This window comes from Nyctereutes procyonoides, unplaced genomic scaffold, assembly GCF_905146905.1.
Source record: "Nyctereutes procyonoides isolate TBG_1078 unplaced genomic scaffold, NYPRO_anot_genome, whole genome shotgun sequence".
Classification (NCBI taxonomy): Eukaryota; Metazoa; Chordata; class Mammalia; order Carnivora; family Canidae; genus Nyctereutes; species Nyctereutes procyonoides.
In genome coordinates this window covers 8,007,735-8,032,577 of record NW_026575151.1, presented here as the reverse complement: position 1 = coordinate 8,032,577, position 24,843 = coordinate 8,007,735, and the positions used below count along the sequence as shown (strand labels likewise).

The following is a 24,843-nucleotide window of genomic DNA, read 5'->3' as shown; positions in this document are numbered from 1 at the left end:
CAATGAAGTTTTTACTGTAATAGTCAAGAGAGCTTTACAATCTCTGACATTTCAAAATCCATAATGCCAACCATGAATTCTTGATTATCCATACTAATGGAAAAGAGGAAGAGAACGAGTTACATGAAAAAATTATTTAAATCTAGCGTTTTAGTATAGTTAGACACACTCAAAGAGACCAAGAGACCGCGAGGGTCAATGAAAAAAAAAATCCCCTAAGCGGATAATTCACTCAGGAAATAGTACTACATTAAAAAAAAAAAATATATATATATATATATATATATATAATTAATTAAGAATATATCAAGAGGGTTACATACATTTTATCTAAGCAGTGGAAGTTTATAAGCATTTGACTGACCCAGTTTAGATATCTCTAAAAATTAAATAAGGACATGAATGTCTAATCTGTTCTCAGCATTTTGGAATTATGCAAGTTTGTATTTAGAAGAGGCTTTAAGGAAAGCAAGTTCAACCCCCTTATATGCAAGAAGAATTGGTTGTCATGATGTATTTACCAGACAATTTTTCAAACATACTCCACTCATTTCAAAACCTATTATTTCTAATAGTCTAGTCTAATTTTCTAGAAGGAAATTTTGTAAAAAAGGGTCTTTGAAAGATGTTAATAGGCGTTACATAAAATTGGGTCTTGTGGTCAAATAGGTTTGGAAAAAATTATAATTTTTACTTGCTGTGGGAACTTTTGGGGCCATTAAATACTAGTGAGTCCCCTTAAGAGTGGATCATTTACTCCCTGAGTGAGCATTTCACAGAATTGTGGTTCTAAGATATCTAGTTGGGGAACCACTGGTTAAGAGCCTTCTTAATTTCTCAGAAAAGGATGATATACAAAATTCAAGTAAATATCACAACCGAAAACTGTCTCATTTCTCATTTCCCGATTAGTACCTATCTCAGGATGTTTTCTTACACTGTTACTTTTTGGGCTCGGGTTCAGTTGCCACTGTACCACCTTCCTGCTTTCATGTTTTAAACTTCTCTGGATGGAATTGTAGAGTCTCACTGTCTTTAAATTTCCATTTTGTCTGTTTCTATATGAATTCTCTTCCAAAGGGTTAATATTCATTATTTCACAACTAGTATTATGCTTTTAACAGAAAGGCTGCTTTATTTGTGGAAAAATTCACTGGAGACCATACACATCACTTTATGTTTCATCACCACTAATATCTTGATGAAAGACACATGTAAGACACCTATCAAATCCCTTATATAATCACCAATGTGTGTTGTATTTATTAGACATAACAAAAATCATGCCTATCAAAAAACAAAAAGCCTAGTGAAAATTATTGAGCAACTTTGCATATACTTTCTACTCACTACTCAGAATTTTTTGTCAACAACATCAAGACTTTTCTCCCCAAATTTGGATGGTTTTCCCATTTATTCAATTTGTATATCCTAGTAATCAGTATCTTAATAACTTGATTTTGGTGGGAGTAGTGGAAATAAATTTGGCATCATCACAAATAGTCTCAGCTTGAACTTGCCTATGCCAGATTTCAATTCAGAGTGCACTGTTATGATTATGTTACGAACCCGTGAACATAGAATTATGTAATGGAAACACTGACATAGAATTAATCAAGTGACACAAGTATACCAGGATAATATCTACTTTGGATAGTAAATGAAGACAATGTAACTGAAGAGCACTCATATATGGGATATATCTGGAAATGCATAAAGTTGCTAGTCTATTCACATGCTAGTAGTGCTGTGTCCTACCATGTGGGTGGTACCTGAAGCAGTACTTTCGGTAACACATTTTTCAGGGAACTGGGTGATGGGCATGAGCAATGGGTGTTATACTATATGTTGGCAAATCAAACTGAAATAAGAACAAATGTAAAAAAAACCCATACTTTTCAGGGATGGTATGTTTAAAGGCATAGATGCCTCTATTTATTTAAAACACCTATGCATATAAATCATAGAGCCAATTGAGCATGGGGTGTTTATTGGCTCCTTCAATGATGTACCTACCTTTAAGACCATCATTTCTTGGTGACAGAACCACAGTAAATGCAGTAAATGCAGTGCCTAGATTTTATTTGGGCACACTATGAATAAACATTTTGGACACATTTCGAACAAAATTTTTGGACTACTGTGTTACCATCTTCAGCAAGGACTTCTTACTTTACTGATTGAATTCTATTAAATATTCCTTTTATAAAATAAATGCATCTAATAATTGTAGAAATACAAGATCTTTTGTCCAATCCTCCAATTTTACCATTAAAACAACTGAGACCCAGCATGATCTCATTTGCTTTTCTTTCAAAGAACATTTTAAAATTAAAATATTGCGTGTTATTAAGCAAAAGACTATTTGAATTAAGTGTAACTGCTATACTTAGGCATGGGTTAAGGAAAATGGTTTTCAAGTAAAGAAGAGATTCCTGGTATTTTAATTTTTCTATTATCTGAGTCTGAGTTAAGAGATCTAGTGGCTAATCTTGGCTGAATTGCTAATTGGTAAAGATATCTAATGTAGCTAGGCTCAGTTTCTTCATCTAACAAATGATTAAGTCATACTTACTGTGCCAGCCTCACAGAAAGATGGTAAAACTCAACTGAAAAAAATGAATGTGAAAATTCATTAAAGGTTTAGAAGCTCTATATAAATGAAATATTCTTAAATCTTAAAAGGTATCTCTCTCTAGCTTCTCACAAGCCTTATACATACCTAAACTGTTGCTCATGTGCAATTGTTTATAACACAAAGGATATAATTTCAGCAGCAATGTAAACATAGGGAGGTGGTAGTCCTCTTGTAATACAATCTGTGATATCCCAAATCCACATTCAAGAAGTCACTATTTCTCTCCTGGCCTTGGTGGCTGAATGGAGCAGAGTTGCACCTTTTTATAGTGATTTCTTGAAGTTAATTATTCTAAAATATAGTCTCTGGATTAGCAGTATCAGCTCAACAGGGACCTCGTTGGGGATTTCCCAGCCCACCCAAGACCACCTGAATTAAACTCAGGAGATGGGACACAGAAATCTCTATTTTAATAAGCCATCAAAGTGATTCTGACACATGTTTGAGACACACTCGTCTAAGCTCATGTCCCTAAAGTTTTGAGTATCTTATAACCAGCATCTGAAATCTTGGATTGATTAAAGTGTAAGTCCTGGTCTCATCTGACATTTTTAGTGGGTCTTTCTGTGGACAAATGGTTTATTAATTTATATAATGGCAAGCTTCTCTCACTCTGGAAGGTATATTCCTGTCTTTTTGGCAGTTTTTCCTCTGGAGTGGACTTCAAAAGAAGTTAATAAAGACTTTTTACCCTTCTTTCATAGCTGCAGAGTTTGGGGCCTAATAGATTTGCTAGAAAGAGGACATGGGACAGGGATCTGTAAAGCAAGTCTCTCAAGCACAAAGAGCATGTCTCATTTCATTCTTGTGTTCTGAGGACCTGGTATAGTTTACCACATAACAGGCACTCAATAAATATTTCAGTTGAGCTAAATGAGATGTTCAGGGGACCAGATAAGAAGAGATAGTAGAAAAGCTGTCAGCCAACCAAAGGATCCTTTAAAAATAAACTTGCCATGAATGAAGATCCCATGAGGCATTTTACTGTGTATATGTCACATGGCAGTGCTATTCTACTTTATATACAACTCTTCTAATAATGCCTCTTTTCTGATGAACTGAAAGGAAACGCTATATGGTACTTCTATCCAAGAAGGGCTTCTGCTGACTTTGAAAAGTTGAAAAAACTTGGAAGTTTTTTTACTTTGGTGTTAAGTGGGAAACATTTTTGAATCTGGTAAGTTTACACAGTTGTTCATTCAACACATCTGACAAATATTTTTCAGGATATAAATACTCCAGACCATTCAAAGGACTAGGAGTTCAAAGATTTATTGGGACATGGGTCTCCCCTCTGAGAGCTCACAGTCTAGGAATGCCCTCAGGTGGAGGCTAAGGGTAGATAAACTGATTAATGAACGTTTTGTTATTCTAGAAGAACGTAACATTATTATCATCCTTGGCCATGTTTTACTTTGGACATAGAGAATGGTTGTCTTGAAATCCCATAAAACTCAGTTGTTTGACTGGCACTCTGCAAGAAAAACAAAATTCTGTGACTTCGCGTTCTATTTAGAGTCTCCATCTCGCCTTGCCTGAGAGCTGAAGGTGGCAGAGAGAAGCTGCTATCCGGACTCGGTAATATGCAAGCATTCAGCCAGTGCTTGGGGGTGGAGGTGGCTCTTTCCTAGGCACCCCTGGCATTTCTAGCAGCTGTACTTTGTTTGGAGAAAGAAGGAGGGGGGGAAATTTGTCCTTAGTTACATATTTTCTGTATGAGTAAAATGTTTTCCCTGCTTTCTGGGGATTTAACTAATCATCAAGATTTCATTTAGTCTATTTGTTTTAAAATCAGACTTTACATAGAAAGCTTTCCATTGTATGTTCTAATTCCCTTTGAAAACATTCTGTGTGGGCCAGCACGAAGGTGAGCTTCCACTTACCACTCCCTGGGCACCGCCTCAATGACTCCATGACAGGAGCCGAACCGTCACGATGGCACGGCAGGTCCTAAGTTATAGTTTCCTCAACTGAGTCCTTGGTTTCATTAGGTTCAAGTGCTTTGTTTTCAGATGAAAACAGACATAAATCATCTGCCTTTATCTATTAATCAAACTCCTAAAGAAAAAAAAAGTCTATATAGTTAATAGAAGAGCTGGGCTCCTCTCCAAAATCAATGTTAACTTGCTGGTTCTTCATTTTTGCATTTCTACAATGAATAGGTTGGATTCAGTCTGTTTATTCATGAAAGAAGCATTTACTGAGCACTGCTCTAAGTTAAGCCCTATGCTTGGGGCTGAAGAGTCTGATAAAGTTACTATGGGATCTTCCTTTAAGAAGTTTCTGGTCGTAGGAAGGAAAGGAACAATAATATGATGAAAATCATATTAGAAGCAGATCTCCAACCGAAGGAATGCATTGGCACGACATGCGTACCTCAAGAGGTGGTGCCTCTGCTTTGCCTTAAAAAAAGCAAGTCTGGATTATCAAGAAGAATGGGGCGGGTGAAGGCATTCAATGGGGCCGAAAAAGCGGCAGCAGGTGCAAAATCCTGACAGGTGTGCAAAAAGGAGTCTAGCCCAAAACTCACCTGACTTCTGAAGCGTATTTAAATTCACAAATCTTTCGACTCTAGACAATTCAAAATAAGAAGATAATGCCAATGGCAATCCTAACTAGACTGCAATTGATGTATTCCCAGAAAAAAAAAAAAAAATCCAAGTTTGTGCTAGTGCCAGCAAACAGTAAGAAAACAGCACCACCTATCGGTAGTTCTATTTTGGCATCAAAACATTTCCTTAGGAAGAGCTGAAAATAAAGCCTGTTGCAGTTCCTTGCAAGGGATCTGAGAGGTTACCTAATGCATCTCTCACACCTCCACACCATAAAGACACCCTCCTGTAATGGTCTTGAATTAGGACTACCTTATGTTTGCCCACTCCCCCAGACGGGTCTCACCGTCATACTAGACTCATAGAAAGTCATTCCTTACACACACTGTTCTGGATTCTGTCTCCATTCAACTATCGCTTTTAGACTTCAGTCTCATCTCTGACCCTGGAAAGAAAAACCCTTTGATCGCTCTTCAGCCTCTCAAGTATTTATAATCAATTTTCATATCATCCTTTGTTTTGTTTTTTTTTTCCTTCAAGCCATGTCTCAATTTATTCAATTCAAACTTGTAAGACATAGTTTCCAGACCCTTCGCTATCTTGGTTACTCTCTCCTGTATCAATGAACTGGTTAAAATGAGGGTACCCAGAATGAAGTATGCAACTAACTCTAGATGTAATTATATCTATGTGGCAGTCAATGTCTCCTGGTACCCGAAGACTACAAACAGCCTGAAAATGCATAAGCTATTGCTTTTTTAACCTGATAAACCCCACCATTGGTTTTTATATTATTATGATGTCAGTTTGTTCCTATTAATCAGAAGCTATGCCTCAGGTTTCTAGTTCAAAATAGGTATCAGAATCTTTCAGAAGAAAAGAAAAGGTGAGCACTACAGCATTTTTTGCACATTGATATTTGAACATATATACCTGTGTCTGTAGAGAAAACTGTACCACTCCCAGAGAAGAGAGAGAAGCCTACCTCAAAACTCCTGTTATTACCTACATGAAGACCCTCACTTGAAAAGTTAAATTAATTTTAAAAATCTATTAAATAAAAAGCATGAGAGTAATTGAATAGATATTATCACTTTGTTCCACTTGCAGGGAGGTATTTAGCTCCTTATTTTTTTCTCTATACTCATTCGATCATTGTAATGAAGTTATTTGTTGAGTCATTTGGAGGGCAAGAGCATTAACTTGCCCAGAGAATTAAATATTTGAAGGTGAAAGAAGGCAAAAATACAGGACGAGTTAGAGTAGTCAAGAAATTTTTTTTTTCAAAATGGTTGAGACTTCTAGCTTATTGTTAAAACAAAGTGGGAGAGAAGGTCATCTAGAACAGCCAGGGATAATGCATCACCATCATCCCCCCCCCCCACCCCACCCCAGGTAGGGGTAAAAATGGCAAAGACGTCAAGTGCTGGGCATGATACAGCACATAGAGTTAGGAGCTGAATGTAAATTGGCTACTCCTTTTCTGATTTTAAGTAGCTTAGATAGATGTCTGTTAGGATTTCAAAAAACTAATTTAGGACATTTTAATATATTTCTGCTTAAAATATTGGACATATTTCTATGCAAAAGCATCCAGATATGCAGCATTGCATGCTGCCAGAATGGGCTCCTTCTGGTTCCCCATCTCCAACATCCCTTCTTTTCCCTTCAATCTTAAAAGTCTGGTTCAAAGGTTAACTCTTCCCTGTGTCTCCTTCCCCTTAGTCAGGGCGGAGTTAATTGCTCCCTTTGATGCTGCTCCAAGAGCATAGTTAACACTTTTGACAGCAAGCAGCATCCAGCATTGTCATGGTGTAGGTAGGCGTCATGGTGTAGGTGCATGTTGCTACTTTAACACCCCCCAACACACCCATCATTCTGCCACGGTGTGGACATTGGTGGGTGTTTGTGCAGCCCTGAGACCCAGTCCAGGGACCAGCCCCTAGTAGGCTCTCGACTCATATGTGTTTAAGTGAAACATTTGTTTTGCTTTGGTTCTGGTTCCTCGTTGGCTGTAGAGGATGTATCTGTGTACTACACAAATAACACAACTGAAGCTGTGTATAGAATCGATGTGCCATCAAGCACTCTTGCTAACCTGCCCATTTAACTCTTTTAACTCTATCGTAGAGCAGTTTGCTAATTTTAGACTTCGGACTGCAGATTGAACCGATTAGCCACAGCTGGAGGGAAGATTAAAAAGTAATCACCAAGGGCAGCCCAGGTGGCTCAGCGGTTTAGCGCCACCTTCAGCCCAGGGCCTGATCCTGGAGACCTGGAATCGAGTCCCACGTCGGGCTCCCTGAATGGAGCCTGCTTCTCCTTCTGCCTCTCTCTCTCTCTCACACCAATAAATAAAATCTTTAAAAAGAAAAAAGTAATCACCAAAATTATCTAATGTTCTTGGTAAAGGAAAGTCTGTTGCATTCCAAAAAGGGAACCTTTTGCCTAACTTACTTTTTGGTTTGAGTATTCATGTTTAGCAAAAATCCTAATTTTTCTGTGCACTTTGAAAAAAAAATAGATGCCTTTTTTCTTTCCTTTTGGACAATATGACTATAAAAGTGTGGTTATCCTGGACTACCAGTGTCCAGTAGAAATTTAATTTGAGCCACAAATGTGAGCCACATAGGTAATTTAAGATTTTTAGTGGCAGACACTTAAAAATATGAAAAGCAACAAGTGAAATTAATTTTAATCTTATTTTATTATACTGAAAATGTTCTGTACCCAATTCTCATGTGGGTGAAGTGGGTCAGAAGTTCCCCACACCAACAAGCAATTCTCAGACACCAGCAGGGTATCTGAGAATTCAAGTTAATCTCCCTGGAGATAGTATAAGATCCCACAGGCAGAAGGCTCAGCCCCACAAGACCCCTCCACTTCAGATGCCAGTCACCAGCCCTGGAGGTAGCTACAGATTGGAAGTTCCAATGAACACCTCCTTGGGTTTCCATTAATTTGCTAGAAGAGGGATCCCTGGGTGGCTCAGTGGTTTAGCGCCTGCCTTGGTCCAGGGGGTGATCCTGGAGTCTCAGGATCAAGTCCCACGTCAGGCTCCCGGCATGGAGCCTGCTTCTCCCTCCTCCTGTGTCTCTGCCTCTCTCTCTATGTCTATCATAAATAAATAAATAAATCTTTAAAAAAATTTAAAAAAATAATTTGCTAGAATAGCTCACAGAAGTCAAGAAATCCATTTGCTTACTAGATGATCAGTTTATTATAGAAGGATATAACTCAGGATCTGCCAAATGGAAGAGATGCATAGGGCAAGTTATGGGGCAAGGGTATGGAGATTCCATGCCCTTCCCAGGCATGTTGTTTTCCCCAAATCTCCATGTATTCACCAGCCTGGAAGCACTCTGAACGCCAATTCTTTTGGGTTTTTATAAGGCTTCATAATACAGGCATGATTGATTAAATCATTGGCCATTAGTGATGGCTTCAATCTCCAGGTCCTCTTTCCTCCCTGATCAGGGATGAGACCAAAAATTCCAACCCAATCAGTGGGTTGGTTCCCCTGTCAACCAACCCCTTTTCCTACCAGTCCTCTAAATTCACCGCATTAACATAACAAAAGGCACCGGTACAGATCTCTTAGGCAATACCAAGTGTTTTAGGGGCTCTGTGCCAAATATGGGACAAAGATCAAATATATATACATATTATAAATCACAATATCATAATATTTAATTCAAGATATCCAAATGTTATCATTTTAGCATACAATCGATTATAGCCTTCTATTCATGCGATATTTTACATTCATTTTTGTGTTAAGTTTTTGAAATCCAACGTGTATTTTACGCTTAACAGTATATTTCAGTTTAACCTTAAATGGCTCATCATTCTGTACAGCACGATGCTAGTTAGCTAACATTCCCTGTGTTTTTTCTATGTGTTATGTGCTTTACCTGCATTCTGTCAATTAATTCTCACAACTCTGCAGTTGATACTGTTGGGCTGTGTTTACAAATGAGCAGATTTAAGGAGCTTAGGTTATTTTCCCAAGGACAGCTAGTGGGTGTGGTGGAGCTGGGCCTGGGCCATAAGGCTTGGATTTCAAAATAGTGTACTGAGCTAAAATGAAAGCCATCACAAGAGGCGGTATGGAAGATTCTAAAGCATTTACGAGAGGATATTGAAGATTAGACACGGGTGGAGGCTGCTTAACAGCAGGTCACAAGGTGTCTGGAAACATGTTTGAAAGAAGGAAACTTTTTTTTTTTTTTTTTTTTTTTGAGGAGGAGGAGGAAACATTTTGAAACAAAATGTTGGGGGAAGGAGTACTATTACTTTACCCATTAAGATGCTACCATCCAGACCCCTTGCAGTTCATTTTTCCCTTGCCAGAATGTTTGGCAACCATTCCATTGCCACATACTTAGAACAGAGACTTCTCTTCCTTCCATTTTAAACTTCCATCTGCTACAAGAAGTTTGGGTAAAAGTATACGCTATGGTGACTGGTATGAATTAAGGCTAGAGTCTCTGAACAACCCTCATGCCATGGCTTTGTTATAAAGGTCTGTAAAATATTATCCTGGTGTCATGGATTATACAAATGTGCACAAATGGCAGTTTCCTCCTTTTCTTTCACAGAGTGTTAAAAATGAGTAAAATATGTTTCCCATTGCACTTCCCTTGTGCTTGGGGACTCAATGAACTCATTTTAAGTTCCCACATCTTTATAAAAATGTTTTGTTTTACTGAAATATGTTTTTGATCAAGAACATAATTTCACGATTGCGTGCATGTTTCTAAAACCAATATATATATATGGAACAAGTGCATGGAGGAGGGCTCCAGCTCTGGTGACTGATCCGAGGACTGGGTATTCTTGGGTTTAGCCTTCCCACCAACTTGGTAGATGATCCTAAGAGAAGGAACCAACCCCTGCCCTTACTAATCAATCTCTTGTTGTGTTTGTTCTGTTGCGTTCTCTCATTTTTGAAGAGTTGAAACACAATTAACCGATTTCAATACTTTCATCAAACCACAAAGAAAATTCAACTCTTAAGTTGTTGGGAGGTCATAAACTCCAGGCAAGCTCTACAACAGCATTACTTCTGTGTGATAATTTCAATGTGTGGCTCATCATTTCACATAAATTACCTGAATATTAAAATGTATGGTTTTGCTTACCTACCTTCATCCTACACTGTAAACTTTGTGAGGCAAGTAGAAGATATAATCCCCATAATACGGTCAATGCTAGCACTAAAAACAATCATAATTTATATTTAAGAAACATTTACTGGGTGCCTTATGAACTGCTTTACACACATCTAATTTAATTCTGATGGCAGGAGAGGTAGGTATGGTCTCCACGTAATGAATGAGAACACTAGCATAACCAAAGCAGCTGAGCCAGGGCTTGAACCAAGGTGAGTCTATTCCCACCAGTGCTCAGAGCCAATAGGCTATACATGACCATAGATAAGAAGCTATTGCAATCCTGTGCCAAATTTATAGGACTAGTTCTTGGTAGTCTTATAATGAAAAGACAGAGCTCTCAGCTCTCACACCAGTAAGTTTACTGCTGTGTTATAACTTTTACACATCCGTACTGCTTCAGTAAAGGAAACAAACAGCAAATTAGTAAACATGACTGATCTTGCTTTAATCTTTCTCTAGCTTCTAAAATTACCCCGTCATCTTTTTTGTTTGTTTAATGTTTGTTGAATTATGAAATTCACATAACATAAAATTAACTATTTTTTAAGTGAACAATTCAGCATTTGATACCTTTGTGATGTTGTACAACCACCAAATCTACCTATTTCCAAAATATTTCTGTAATTCCAGAATAAGGCCTCCTACCCAATAAGAGATTTTTTTTCCCCATTCTGCATGCCTCCAGCCCCTGGAAAAACATCAGTCTGCATCCTGTCTCCATGGATTTACCTGCTCTGAATATTTTGCGTAAATGGAATCATACACTACGTGACCTCTTGTATCTTCTTTCATTTAACATAATGTTTTCAAGATTCCTCCACGTTGTAGCATGTATCAACTCTTCATTACTTTTAATGGCTAAATAATATTCTACTGCATGGATATAGCACTATTTGTTTAGCCATTCACGCGTTGATGGACTTTTATGCTGTCTCCACCTTTGGATATTGTGAATAGTGGAACTATGCATATATATGTACTTGTCTGAGGATCTGTTTTCCATTTTTTTGGCTACCGAGTAATAGAATTGTGCAGTCATGTAATACTTCTGTGTTTAACTTTTGGAGGACCTGCCAAACGTTTCCACGTCAACTGAAGCATTTTATATTCCAACCAGCAATGTAAAAGTGTTCCTGTTTCTTCACATCCTTGCTAACACTTATTTCGTTTTTTATTACTATAGCCAGGCTAGTGTATGTCAAATGGTACCACAGTGTGGTTTTTATTTATATCTCCCTAATGATTACTAATGTTGAGCATTTTTCCATGTGCATTTTGGCCCTTTACATATCATCTTCGGAGAAGTGTCTTCTTGATTCTTTTGCCCAGTTTTATTGATCTCTTTGACCTTCTGATGTTGAGTTGTAAGATTTATTTATATGTTCCGGATACTGCATTTTGTCAGGTATATGATTTGAAAATATTTTCTTCATCCTGTAGGTTGTACAGACTTTCTTGATGATGTCCTTTGATGCACAAAAAAATTTTAATTGTGACGAAGTCTAGTTTATCTATCTTCTCAATTTATTTATTTTTTTCTTCTGCTGCTCATATTTTGGGTGTCATTATCCAAGAATCTTTCACCAGATTTAAGGCCATGAAGATTTTACCTGTATGTTTTCTTCTAAGAATTTAATGGCTCTAGCTCTTATATTTACATCATTAATTCATTGTGAGCTACTTTTTGTGTATGGTGTCAGGTAGGAGTCCTGTTTACTACTGTTTATTCTTTTTCTTTTTTTTTTTTTATTCCTTCCTAGGAACCCTTGGAAGCAAGGGACTGCACATTTTTAACCTGACTTCTCTAACCAAGTCTGAAAACATTTTATCTGCCACACTGTATTTCTATGTTGGGGAGCTAATAAACATCAGCCTGAGTTGTCCAGAGTCCCGAGGATGCTCACATCATGCTCAGAGGAAACACATGCAGATTGATCTCTCTGTGTCGATCCTTAAATCTGACAGAAACCAAAGTCAACTCTTCGGTCATCTTTCAGTAGATGTAGCCAAATCTCATCGAGACTTTGGATCCTGGCTGTCTAAAGACATCACTCAACTCCTGAGGAAGGCCAAGGAAAATGAGGAGTTCCTCATAGGATTTAATATTACCTCCAAAGGGCACCAGCTGCCAAAGAAGAGGTTACCCTTCCCTGAGCCTTATATCTTAGTGTATGCCAATGATGCTGCCATTTCTGAGCCAGAGAGCGTGGTGTCAAGCCTACAAGGGCACCGGAATTTCGCCACTGGAACTATGCCTAAACTGGCTAGCCATATCAGGGCTGCCCTTTCTATTGAACGCAGGAAGAAGCGCTCTGCTGGGGTCCTGCTACCTCTGCAGAACAATGAGCTTCCTGGGGCAGAGTATCAGTACAGGGAGGATGGGGTATGGGAGGAGAGAAAGCCTTATAAGACCCTTCAGACTCAGGCCCCTGAGAAGACTAAAAACAAAAAGAAACAGAGAAAGGGACTTCACCAAAAGAGCCAGACGCTCCAGTTTGATGAACAGACCCTAAAAAAGGCCAGAAGAAAGCAATGGATTGAGCCTCGGAATTGTGCCAGGCGGTATCTTAAAGTGGACTTCGCAGATATTGGCTGGAGTGAATGGATTATCTCCCCCAAGTCCTTTGATGCCTATTATTGCTCTGGAGCATGCCAGTTCCCCATGCCAAAGGTAGCCATTGTTCTCTGTCCTATACTTCCTACTTGCATAGAGTAGAAAGGCGCACTGACTGTGTATTTTCATTTACAAAGTCCATCTGGACACTTATTTATTGCCTTCTAATGTGCACTAGGCAATAATGGTTACACTTGCTTTTTCTTTAATGGTTGTTAACATAATACGAAGTCAGTATTGATATGAAGAAGGATATGAGGAAAAATGTATGTGTGAAATATGTTTTTTGTGTTGCTTCCAAACACAGTGCATATTCAGCGATGTGGTCTGTTCAGCTATGTGTGAATCTATGCCTGCCTACCTTAAGCAGGCCCCAAAGGACAGAAGGCTGATTTTGGAGGGAACGGTCAGAGAATGACTAGATGTCATGAGAAAAGGGAAGGGGAAGGCTTAATTGGATTGATGCCTGTGCAGAATATATTTTGATGAATAGTCTCTCATGAGATGGCCCTGGACCCAGCAGGGTCAGGATCAGGGCTGGGCCAGGTAAACTTGCTCATGAAATCCACCAGTTGCTTATTTCATTTGCTTCCCTAATAAACATCAAAAAGGAAGGTAAAATAGGATATGCTGACTCTATAAGTTTCTTCAAAAACTTACTCCAACTAGTCACAGCTTACCTGTCTCTTCCAAAATCAACAGAAACTGTACTTTATCATATCAGTACTCAGTATCCTGAGGAATATACTCTCAGAAGCTTCCCCCATCCCACCTCTGCCTTGCACGGCAAATCCAAGTGACTCTATTGTCTTTCAATTCAAAGTTAGTAAAATACAGTGATATCCGCTGACCTTCAGTTAAGCTTATCTCCGAAATACTATTCTTAGCTTACCACAGTGTGCATCTCTGCCATACAATAAAATGGGCTGTAGGAATAGAATTGGGAGAAAGAATAGAGTTCGGTACTTTTTGCTCTTTTTCTCAAAACTTGAAATGAATCAACTTTTGCTGCTCTAGAATAATGAAGAAAAAAATCTTTGCCTCAATGAGTGAGCAACTTCTGCTTATAACTCTTTAAAGTTTCGTGTTCATGTCCTAGTCCAATGATTGTTGGGATGTTAAATAGAACACGTGCACAAAAGTCAGACTGAACAAGGCCAGGTCAGCCTCAGCGCAAGGGACTTAACTGAAATCCCCATTATCTTATCAGAATGTCTCAGAAGGACAAGATTTCTATAGCGTCGAAGACTTGTCTTTCCCAAGAATTGTTGTCCATTCCATGTTGTGTAAATCTAAACACTAAGTACATTTACTGTGATGTAAACAGCCTTATCTTGTCTAAATATTCATAAAGGGTCTGTCACAGATCAAACAAAACTTGTCCCAACTAGGATAGCATTTAAACACACACCACAAAGATGCAGATTGTAACAGCGATGGGTTTCATTGCATGGGTTGCTTTGTGGCCTTGAGAGGCAAAATGAAATAAAAATCTTCCTCTAAACTCAGGATGACTGATTTTAAGTGGGGCTGTGAGTTTTCCAAATGATCTCTCATGCTCATAAACTGTAAATTCTTCTATGTAGCCTGGGGAAGGTGTTTTCCTTCCCAACTACAGGCATTAGGACCTAGGGAGCCATGGCAATGAGGAGCTGCTGAGTGAGCTTTCAACTTCTCCGCCTGGAGACCTGGTCTGGTCTCCACTCCACTCCAATTACCCCACCTTGATCCTCCCATCTCCTGTTGGTTACATTTGCCTTGACTGTTCAGAATCCTGCAGTTCTTCAGTAGATCCTCATGATAGTTCTCCATGATCCAAAGAATAATTATTTAAAACCTTATGAGGGATAAGTTAAAAATAACAGAGATATGTTCAGGGAGAGAAGGGTGTTAGTGCAACAGAATGATGAAGTGTATGTGCTCATGGCTGGGCTTCTTAACTTTCATGTGGCTACGGATTATCTGGGGATATGGAGGTTCTGATCCAGTGGCTCTGGGCATAGAGCCTAAGATTCTATGTATCCTAGTATAGCTCCTAGGTGTTGCTGATGCCACCAGTCCACAAAGCCCATTTTGAGTAGCACCATTGAGAGTTAAATCCTTTTGGCTCAAATCTTGGTTCTACTCTTACCAGCTATGGCTTTTGGGAGAAGTGACTCATACTGTATACAGTTGACCCTTGAATAATGTGGGGGTTGGGTCACTGATGCCCTTCACTGTCAGAAATCCATAGAGAAGTTTTGATTCAAAACTTAACCAATAGCCTACTGTTGATTGGAAACCCCATTGATGACATAAATAGTAGATTAAACATGTGTTTTCTATGTTGTGTCTACTCTATACTATATTCCTAACAATAAAGTAAGCTATAAAAAATGTCTAGAAATTCATAAGGGAGAGAAAATACATTTATAGTAGTGTATTTATATAAAAAAAATCACATGTTAGTGGACCCGTGCAGTTCAAACACATGTTGGGTAAAGAGCAACTGTATGTTAGTTTTCTCATCTTTGAGGTGGGCACAATAGTACCTTAAAAAACCCAACAGTATCTATATGAGAACAACAGTGGGGAAATAAAACGGTAGGATTCCTTGCACATAGCAGGTGCTCGATAAATATTTGCTACTGATATTATTATTAACGGTCATTGCTGAGACTGACAAGAACAGAAAATTAAATATAGGGGCCTGAAGAAAGATCAAATAGGGGAAGGGATCAAGAGAATAAAAGATGTAAGACAAGAAAAAGTTTTTTAAAATGTTTCTAGCCCCTTTTCAAACATCACAAAGCCTAAAATAGGATTCTCCCTGCAGGTTCAATAGCCTGTAAGCTCTTCCAGTAATGGTTTTTTGGAGAGTAATAGAATCAGGACAGCATTGGTTGCAACAACTGAACTCATCATAATATTTGTCCAAACTTGGAATGGCATCAGAACTCCAGGGAGACATAACAGGGATAAGTGTGGAGTTTCCTCTCTAAGCTTGAGATTTCCCTTTGCCAAGTTGAGAGTGGAAGTTTGGCCGTTACATGGAGTTCTCGGTCTCTCATCACCTTATGTGGATCTGCTTAACTTCTAAGGCTTTCTTGTGGTTCCCTTTGGCTTTCCAGGCCTTGTGGCTTTCAGGTGGTACAATAACCAAATAACCAAAAGGATGGGAGGCATGCAGCAATATGAAGCTGCTACATTCGGGGTAATCAATGAGCGTCGCTGTTATCAGCACAGCTTCCAACATGGTAGCCAGACTGAACTATTTAAACAGAAATAGAGTCCAGGCAACAGAGGATGACAAGGTCTCCGACCAGATCAGTACGAACACATGTGAAATGACTGGGGTGCCAAAGAACTTTTAGACTTTAGATATATTTACATTTTGCCCCAGAGGAAAGTTCTCCCAGGCCAGACTCCTCTGCTGGCCCTCCTTCCTTTTGGCCTCCTGAGCAAAAGCCTGCTCTACATGGCGGGGCTCTCCATCTGCAAAAGTTGACAACCTGTTCTGTAATTCAGAACAGCTGTGTCCTGCCTTTCCCAAATTCCAGGCTTTGCCCTTTCACTGATTCCAATTAGATAGTTTCTGGACTATCACACCCATGTGGGCTGGACTGGAAGAGTGTGGAGCAAAACCCCACGGCCCAGGTCAGGAATGAAGGCTCCTAGCTGATGACACAGCCTCCCTTACTAATGCGTTCGACTCGAGGACATCATGTGCAGCTTGGCAGGTGCGGGCCGGACCACTGCAGATTTCATTCACAGACACGGCCACGTGGATGTTTCTGATTTCTAGCCCCTGCAGCCAAACTGTTCTCCCAGGGAGAGACCCCTGGACTTCTGCCACGAGATGAAAAATACCCATAGAGCTAAAGCCAAGTCCTATGCCTCTGCTTCCCCCTCACCACATTAGCAAAGATGGAAAACAGAGATTGCAAATGAAATGAAAATGATTGAGCTGTTGTTGCTGACCGAGATGCAAGAGAACCAACAAGGATTAGAGGAATGGAGTTAATTTTGCATGGAATGGTGTTATTTTCACGTGGAATGGCGTGAACGCTAACAATAGCAGGGACACAGAACTAGGCAGCAAAGGATCTAAACCCTTGGAACCAAATATCCTATACAAAGAAGAAATTCACATTTAATGAGTTCAAAATAATACACCCTCAGTTAATTTCCTAAGTTTCCAATTCCAACCTTTGATCATGAAAAAATTACCTAAAAATCTTAAATCTTGATGTACTGAGTTACCCACACAGAAACTCTCTAGACTGACATTCAAGTCATGTTTTACACTCATTAAAGAGAGAGACTAGGGAGGGAAAAAACACAGATTTCTCTTGTGATTGACAAATTTCTCAAGCTACATAAAGAGTCTGAAAAGTATGATCTGAACTCAAAAACAAACAAATTATAGATTGGCAACATGCTTCAAACGAGCAATTACTGCATGGATCTTTTGTGCATGACATAATCATTCCTGGTAATGGCAGCTTGATCAGAGGATTCCATAGTGAGAAAAAAAAAAACGAGGGCAACTCCCTAGCAAATTGAAAGCTCCTGATAAGACACACCAACCCAGAGCTAAGGGCCCATGCCTGAATTCCAGCGAGCCCACCGAGACTGTTCATAGTTTCTGAGTCTATCATTTGTGAGTTAGAGCTTTAAAAAAAGGACAGGAATTTTCCTAGGAAACACCCATGAATATTTTCCATATCTACTCTGGGTCATTTGCACAGAAACTTTTATTTTTGTTGATGGTTATTATTTCCACAGAAATAGGTAAAGTGGAGGGTATGCTATTTCTTATGAGTATTTCGTCCATTTTGCAAGTATTTATTCAGTGCCCAGAGCATGCCCCGTTCCAGGCACCGGAGAATAGCAATACACAGCAGTATTGGTCAACTGAGACCTCATCTACTTAAATAGATCCACTTCATATGAAATTTCAATATTATAGGGGTCATTAAAACATTAAAAATTACAGAATAATGTCAGAAAATCTATGGCTTAAAAATATCCTTTGGTGCCATTAGTATAAGTTATTTGGATCACCGAGTCTTAAGAATAAATCAACAGAGAAAAGTGGATGGCTGCGAAAATTTTCGTTGGAAATTACCAATACTGATGAAATAATAGACAATGGCTGTTGATCTCTATTGTACAATAACAATTAAAGTTTGGCTCAGTTACACAGATTTTATTGATGTTGTAAGGCACATGATATGCAAAACAGAACATAGACTTCCTTTCCTTAAAGGGAGAATACTGGCTTTGCGAAGCTAATTGATTGAACATGAACAATCCTTTCCAACATATACTGAAACTTTGCAGGAAGAAAGAGGAAAAAACCAGTTGCCCCTCATTAAGACCGTGTTTTAAATAATTTGTGCCTTTTCACAATAAAGTTAAAGTCTAATATGGATAATGTCTTTCATTAACGTTGAAAGATGGGATGAGACAATTTGGATTTGCCCTTTCTCTGACAAAAATAATCCTTTTCCTTTTTTTAAAATAGAATGCCAGCTTTTCTATAGTATTTGCTTCTTCCTTGGTCTGTATTTACCTTAACCTTTAAACTTGTTCCAGTTTCCCATACTGGGAGTTTTAGGAGTATGAAATTAAAATACCAACTGCCTCTGAGCCATGAGAAAGAAACATGGCTTGAAGTCTTGAAATTAAAACCCCAGAGTTTTGGCCTAAATCCCACTTCTGAATCAACATGTGATCTCTGGCAAGTTACCAGATTTCTGTTTTTAGATCTATTTAAAATACAACTGGTTTCACCTGCCTAAAAGAGACATTGGGGAAAACGAATGCTGGAAAGCGCAGCATCTCCCCCGAAGCAGGTCATACCATTCTGGCAATACCTGAACATTCTGGGCATGAAAAGCGACTGTCCTTCGATGCTGAGCAGAGAGCTGCATGGCACTCTAAATAAAATCATATGTGTCACGTGGATGTCAATGGTTCCATTTGGCATTTTCTCAGGAATGGATTTTACCCAGGCTTCTTTGGTCAAACTCTGATACCCATGGAATAAACTTAGGTTCCCTCTATTCCCAGAGGATAGATAGGGCCCACTCCTAGAACACTTTTAACTCAACCACCTTAAAGGCTGAACCTGTGGAGCAACAGTGACCCCCAGTGGCCAATGGGGTGGTCTTCTTAATGTCAGGTTGTGCTCCCGTGTCATGAATGAATGAATTACACAGTGGAGTAATTACCATCCAATCCATCCCGGTGCCAACTAGTAAATAAATCAATGTTCCTTGATGTGCTTGGTTTTATTTTTTTTTTTGAAGCTTGGTTTTATTTTAACAGCAAAGTATAAATATCACTATATCAGTGGCAATAACATATCTATGTTAAATAGGTTGTTTGTCAGGGTTCATTATGATTAGCATAGATTCGAGAACAAATCGTTTTTGTGGCAATCCTGTTATTGAAGATGTCCTAGGATGTATTAATCCACTATTTGGAGACTAAGTTGTTTTTAAGTAAATGATTCTGGTTTAGATAACTGGATTCAAATCCTCACTCTATCACTTAACTGGTTATTTGACTTTAGACATGTCATCTGAGTTTTTGAGCCTGTTTCTGTCCTTGTAAAATATTTTTAAAAATGTTAGTTTTGTTATAAGGATTAGAGATGCCATGTATAACACACTTGGCACATAACAGGTACTCAATAAATGATAACCATTATGATGGTGGTGATACAGGAGATTGTGCCAAATAGTGACACAGGAGATTGTGCCAAATGGGTAATGATGTCAGAGTATTATTAAGTTGCTGAAACGAATTCATTTTCTATGTATTTTTCTGATGAATGGTGAAGAGTGGAAAAGCAGTTCCACCTAACTTACATGTTCTTTTCTCATTTCTTTTCTAGTCTTTGAAGCCATCAAATCATGCCACCATCCAGAGTATAGTGCGAGCTGTGGGGGTCGTGCCCGGAATTCCTGAGCCTTGCTGCGTGCCAGAAAAGATGTCTTCACTCAGTATCTTATTCTTTGATGAAAATAAGAATGTGGTACTTAAAGTGTATCCTAACATGACAGTAGAGTCTTGTGCTTGCAGATAACCTGGCAGAGAACTCATATGAATGCTTAATTCAATCATTTGTTTATTTAATGGACTTTACCCCTCCTCTTTTTTTTTTCCGCACTGCCAATGCATTTCATCCTAAAAGATTTTTTCATAGTCAAAGAGAAAGAGCAAATAGACTGACGATTTCCACCAGGAGAACTGGACTGCGTTTGTTTCTGAATGTAACTCATTGTGAGATTTTAGTAAATATGGACATTTGTTTCTTGTTTTAAAAAAAATCATGAAAGAAAAATGATCAAACTGTTTTTAGAGCTATTAGAGGACACACTGATTTATTTTTGTAATGGGCTTGATAATATGTTGGGATAACACCAATAGCTAATCACTTAGCTGTACTCATTGAGAATAGAAACATTTCATATTTTGAAGTAAGCTTATTGCCATAGATTCCTAAGTGACTCAGCAAGTGCTAAATAATCCAATCAATGTTTGTTTATCTTAGAAACATTTAAGACTCTTGTTTACCTGTGTCTTTCCTCCATGTGTAATTGCGTGAATTGATGAGTGGAGAGTGTATGCGTATGTATGTGTGTACTTTGCTAGGTGCCTGTGTCCTCTGTAGGAAGGTTTGCTTAACCTGGTTTTATAATTCAGTCTACACAGGATTCTTTGATTTCTTCATTTCATGTTCTGGCAAGCACCATTCAATTATGAGAACTTCACCAAAAAGGGTAGAGTGATCCAAGAGCATATGCAGAGAGTTACCACTTGGCCCGGCCTTGCAATTTGAAATACAGTTGTTTTCATTTCATTGCCTCCTAGAAAAAGGAACTAGCAACCCAATTTTCAAAAACCCAGATGTATTTCTTTGTCATAAGTACCTGCGTTTGCTCTTTTAAACTGAATTCAAAACTTCAACTAAATTTTTTAAATTAAATTAAAATTACAGTGTTCTTGATATGTCTTTACTCCATGTGAAGTAATCCATAGATACAGAGGCTCAAAAACTAATAGAATATTGGATATTTCTTTAAATGACCAAATTAATCACAGTCACATGTCGAATATCATTCTCCGGTGACATTCAGGGCCAGACACCTTTTCATGTGGACCAAGGTTCAACCATAAATCTACATTTTAGCAAATTATTCACCCAAAAAAGGAAGTCAAATATAGACACTTTGGGTTTTTTTTGCCTACTTCTATGTGTCATAAATATCCTTATACTTTGCCTTTGAAAACTTGTTTCAAAAATCTCTCTCTCACTAAATTCACATGTGTGACAAAAATGTTTGTTGTTGATGTCATATCTGTGGTTAATAGTCCTTTTAGTTGAGTCTTACCTGAGCAGAGACAACTAAGCCATTTCAGAGGTGGTGAAGTATCAGAAGACATAGAGTTTTGTTCTCTCTCTTCCAGTAGCTACCTATCTTGGTTCATCATTTAATAAATATTTATTGAGCATTTATTCTGTAAAAGGCATTGTTTTAACTCTGTGTCCTTAGCATCCTCACTGATAAAATGAAGAGTTTGACTAGTTGAGCTAGAAGGCCTTTCTGACGCAGAAAGTTTGGGCTTTTACTACTAGATTTCATACACATCTTCCTTGAATGGATGATACTGATAGATCTAAAAACACTGCAAGTATCTCTGTTCATAAACCAAAGGCAAGAACATTCAGTCTTCAGCGTTTGGGAGTGAGTATGAAATTCTCTGTGGTTTAAGTCATATTTCTAACGTTCCAACTTATTAGAAATCCATTTAAAGAAGATTACTATGAACAGAAGCTCTTTGACACTTTTGGAGTACACAGAGGTTGGTATGAGTGTGTATTATTAACTCCATGAATGAGACACAATAGTTCTGAATAATAAATTAAGCTCTGGTGCCTGAATTACTGTGGTTTCTTATAGCTCACTTTTTATTCTGGTAGCACTATCTTAAATATTTGAAATGAGATAGGCGATGGAATTACTTTTGATAATCTTTATCAACAATTTGAAAGTAAAATTATATAATAGAAGTGAGCCAGTGTATGCCAATCGTATCTTGGTCATACCATCTTTCAATAAAGAAAACTTCTTTTTCACTGGCAGAAATGATTAAATTCTTAGTTTATTTTTTTTTAATTTTTTATTTTTTTTTAAATTTATGATAGTCACAGAGAGAGAGAGACAGAGAGGCAGAGAGGCAGGCTCCATGCACCAGGAGCCCGACGTGGGACTCGATCCTGGCTCTCCAGGATCGCGCCCTGGGCCAAAGGCAGGCGCCAAACTGCTGCGCCACCCAGGGATCCCAAATTCTTAGTTTAGATTTTCCTCTAGCAGTTCTCATCATTACTTTTCAGCCTTCTATCCAGATGTCTATTACCTTTCTTAATTTTAGTTGATAACCACTTCCTACAGATTAAATCCTACAATGGCCAGAAAAGCCTCTAAATAATAAAAATTTATGAGTATAAACTAAGATTTTAAGTAGCAGTTTATATAACAAAATTACAACATAATTAAAGAGCTTGGTAGTCTTTTAGCAATCTAAATATTTTTTGACCAGTAGTTATTTCTGAGTGGCCTTGTAACCATCATTTCACTACCAAATTGAGGACATATTTTGCTATAAACAGGAAAAAATTTTATTCCCCCAAAATAAAGGAAGATTTATTTTCAGTCGAAGGGGTTGAAATAAATGAAATGGTGTTTTAACTAATAAAAATTTATTTGAAATAGTTGGAAAATTGACTATTTCACAATTTCTTAAGTACTAGTGTATGCATAATTTTTGCATAGACTTTTTATAAATCTCCTGCTATAAAAGTGGCAATGGTCTAAGAAGAGAAATTATGTTTAGAAATGCCATTTCCTAAATAATGCGTCTACATCTGTCCCTCCCTCCTCTCTCTCCTGTTCCCCCCTTCTCCTTCCCAACCTCCATTCCATCCCCATTCCTAGACATCACACACACACACACACACAGTCATTTAAAAATGAATTTTTTTCAATAACTATTTTCTTAAATTCAAATTCAGAGGCTGCTGATGTCAATATAGAATTTTCAAATATCTTACTATAAGCTGTGTAGATAACATACAATTTACAAGATTTGTGATTGTGGAATTTAAACTGGATGATTGGAATCCCCAGATCTCAGGACTACAATACTCCAGATACATTTTTACATTCACCTAGCTGTATTTTGACTGATGATCATTTATTCATTAAGAAAAGATTTTTTACCTTAATATTTCTGGGAAAACTCTTGTTGCCTGTTTAATATTTTTATAGACAATCATATGTGTATGATACTATTATCAGTCTGCAACAACATTTTTTTTCTATAATTACACTATTCAGTTTAGTCTTCCTGCTTTCACTTTTCTCTGTGCTAACAAGTAACTAATATCTGGATGTTGACTTCTTGTTGAATCAAGGTTGGGTTAAACAATAGCTATGCACATAAGTGTGTAAGATTAGATATGAAATTAAATAAGAAAGTTTGGATAAATCTCATTTCTCCGTATAGTGTCTTTTCCCCTTGAGAATCATATTTTAATGTAGTTTATGAGTGATTAAATGATCCCCCTTTTCCGGAAACCTAGCCTTCCCTCAGCTTTTCACACTAGCTTCTGTAAATGTTTTAGTCCAGAATTTAATGCTTGTACAGTTAATGCCAATTTAAAATATATATTTTATATATTATATATATATATGGGAAACTTTAAAGGTGCTTTTAATTTATTTAATGACTGTTGCTTTTCTATAATGGTAATTTTCATCCTTAGAGGGTGAGAAAAAATTCTTTTTATTATAGTTATTACATGCAAAATGAAATTCGGTTCTTTAGTCAAATCCACTAAAGGGGCATGTTGCAGTGAAACTGTGCAGGACATTTCACTACTGATGTATAAGCTTTGCTGACTTTGTATCATTTTCCTCCAGTAATAAGATCTTTTCATTATATAGTATGAAAATAAAAATTGCTTAATTGAATGCTTCCCCATTCTTTACTATTAATTGGGAAAGACTACATTTTCAAAACTTTTTCCAACTATGCTGCATTTGAAAAGAGGTGATAAAGGTTGGGCCCAGAATTGAAGATTTTCCAATGATATCATAAATGGAACATCATAACCTACTATCAACAAAGCATGATTACAATGTGGAACAAGACTGAAATACATCCAGAAGGGGAAAACTTACCTTTCTAAACTGGAGAAACTGAATCTGAATTATTTTGTATTTGTTTGGTTTAGTATTTCCTGTTTAACCACAGAGTCCCCATTTCCTAATTGGAGGTATTTTTTTCTGGGTGCCTGACTCTATTTTGACAATAACATTATTTTAGGACATATTGTTGCCATCTTCTAGGTACATTTTAGATGATAAACATCTAAATGTAATTAATCTGATAAGCAAGGTATATTGCTCTATTTTTGTTTAAGCTCTAGCTTTCCCTTTAAGAAAAAGAAGGACTTGAGGTTCAGAAGTAAAAATATACTTTCATATTATTTTCACTCATTTAATCTATATCAAATTTATTCAAACTGTGAAGTCTAATTAAAATCTATAGCATTTTGGAATTATAAGGCACTTTAAAGATTATCTTGAGCAAGTTTCTCCACCTCTCTGTGCCTTGTTTAACTCACCTATAAAATGGGGCAATAAATTTCCTGTCTTATAAAGTTGTGACAAAGTTTAATAAGGCAATACATGCTTTGTATGTATGGCAATTAATTTGCCAAGTGCTTGAAACAGAATACTTGGTTACTATCTATTATTATTGTTGTTATTATTATTATCTAATCCAGTCCTCCCATTTTCC

General features: G+C 37.6%; 1 protein-coding gene across 1 annotated transcript in view; it reads left to right on the top strand.

The window, feature by feature from the left end:
- BMP3 (bone morphogenetic protein 3) overlaps positions 1 to 23,937 on the top strand; it is a 28,387-nt gene extending 4,450 nt beyond the window's left edge. The window contains exons 2-3 of the mRNA XM_055312920.1: positions 12,128 to 13,038; positions 19,868 to 23,937. Of these exons, the coding sequence (XP_055168895.1) occupies positions 12,128 to 13,038; positions 19,868 to 20,059 (1,103 nt within the window). The 3' untranslated portion in view covers positions 20,060 to 23,937. The remainder of the gene's footprint in view (positions 1 to 12,127; positions 13,039 to 19,867) is intronic.
- Positions 23,938 to 24,843: the final 906 nt, after the last annotated feature.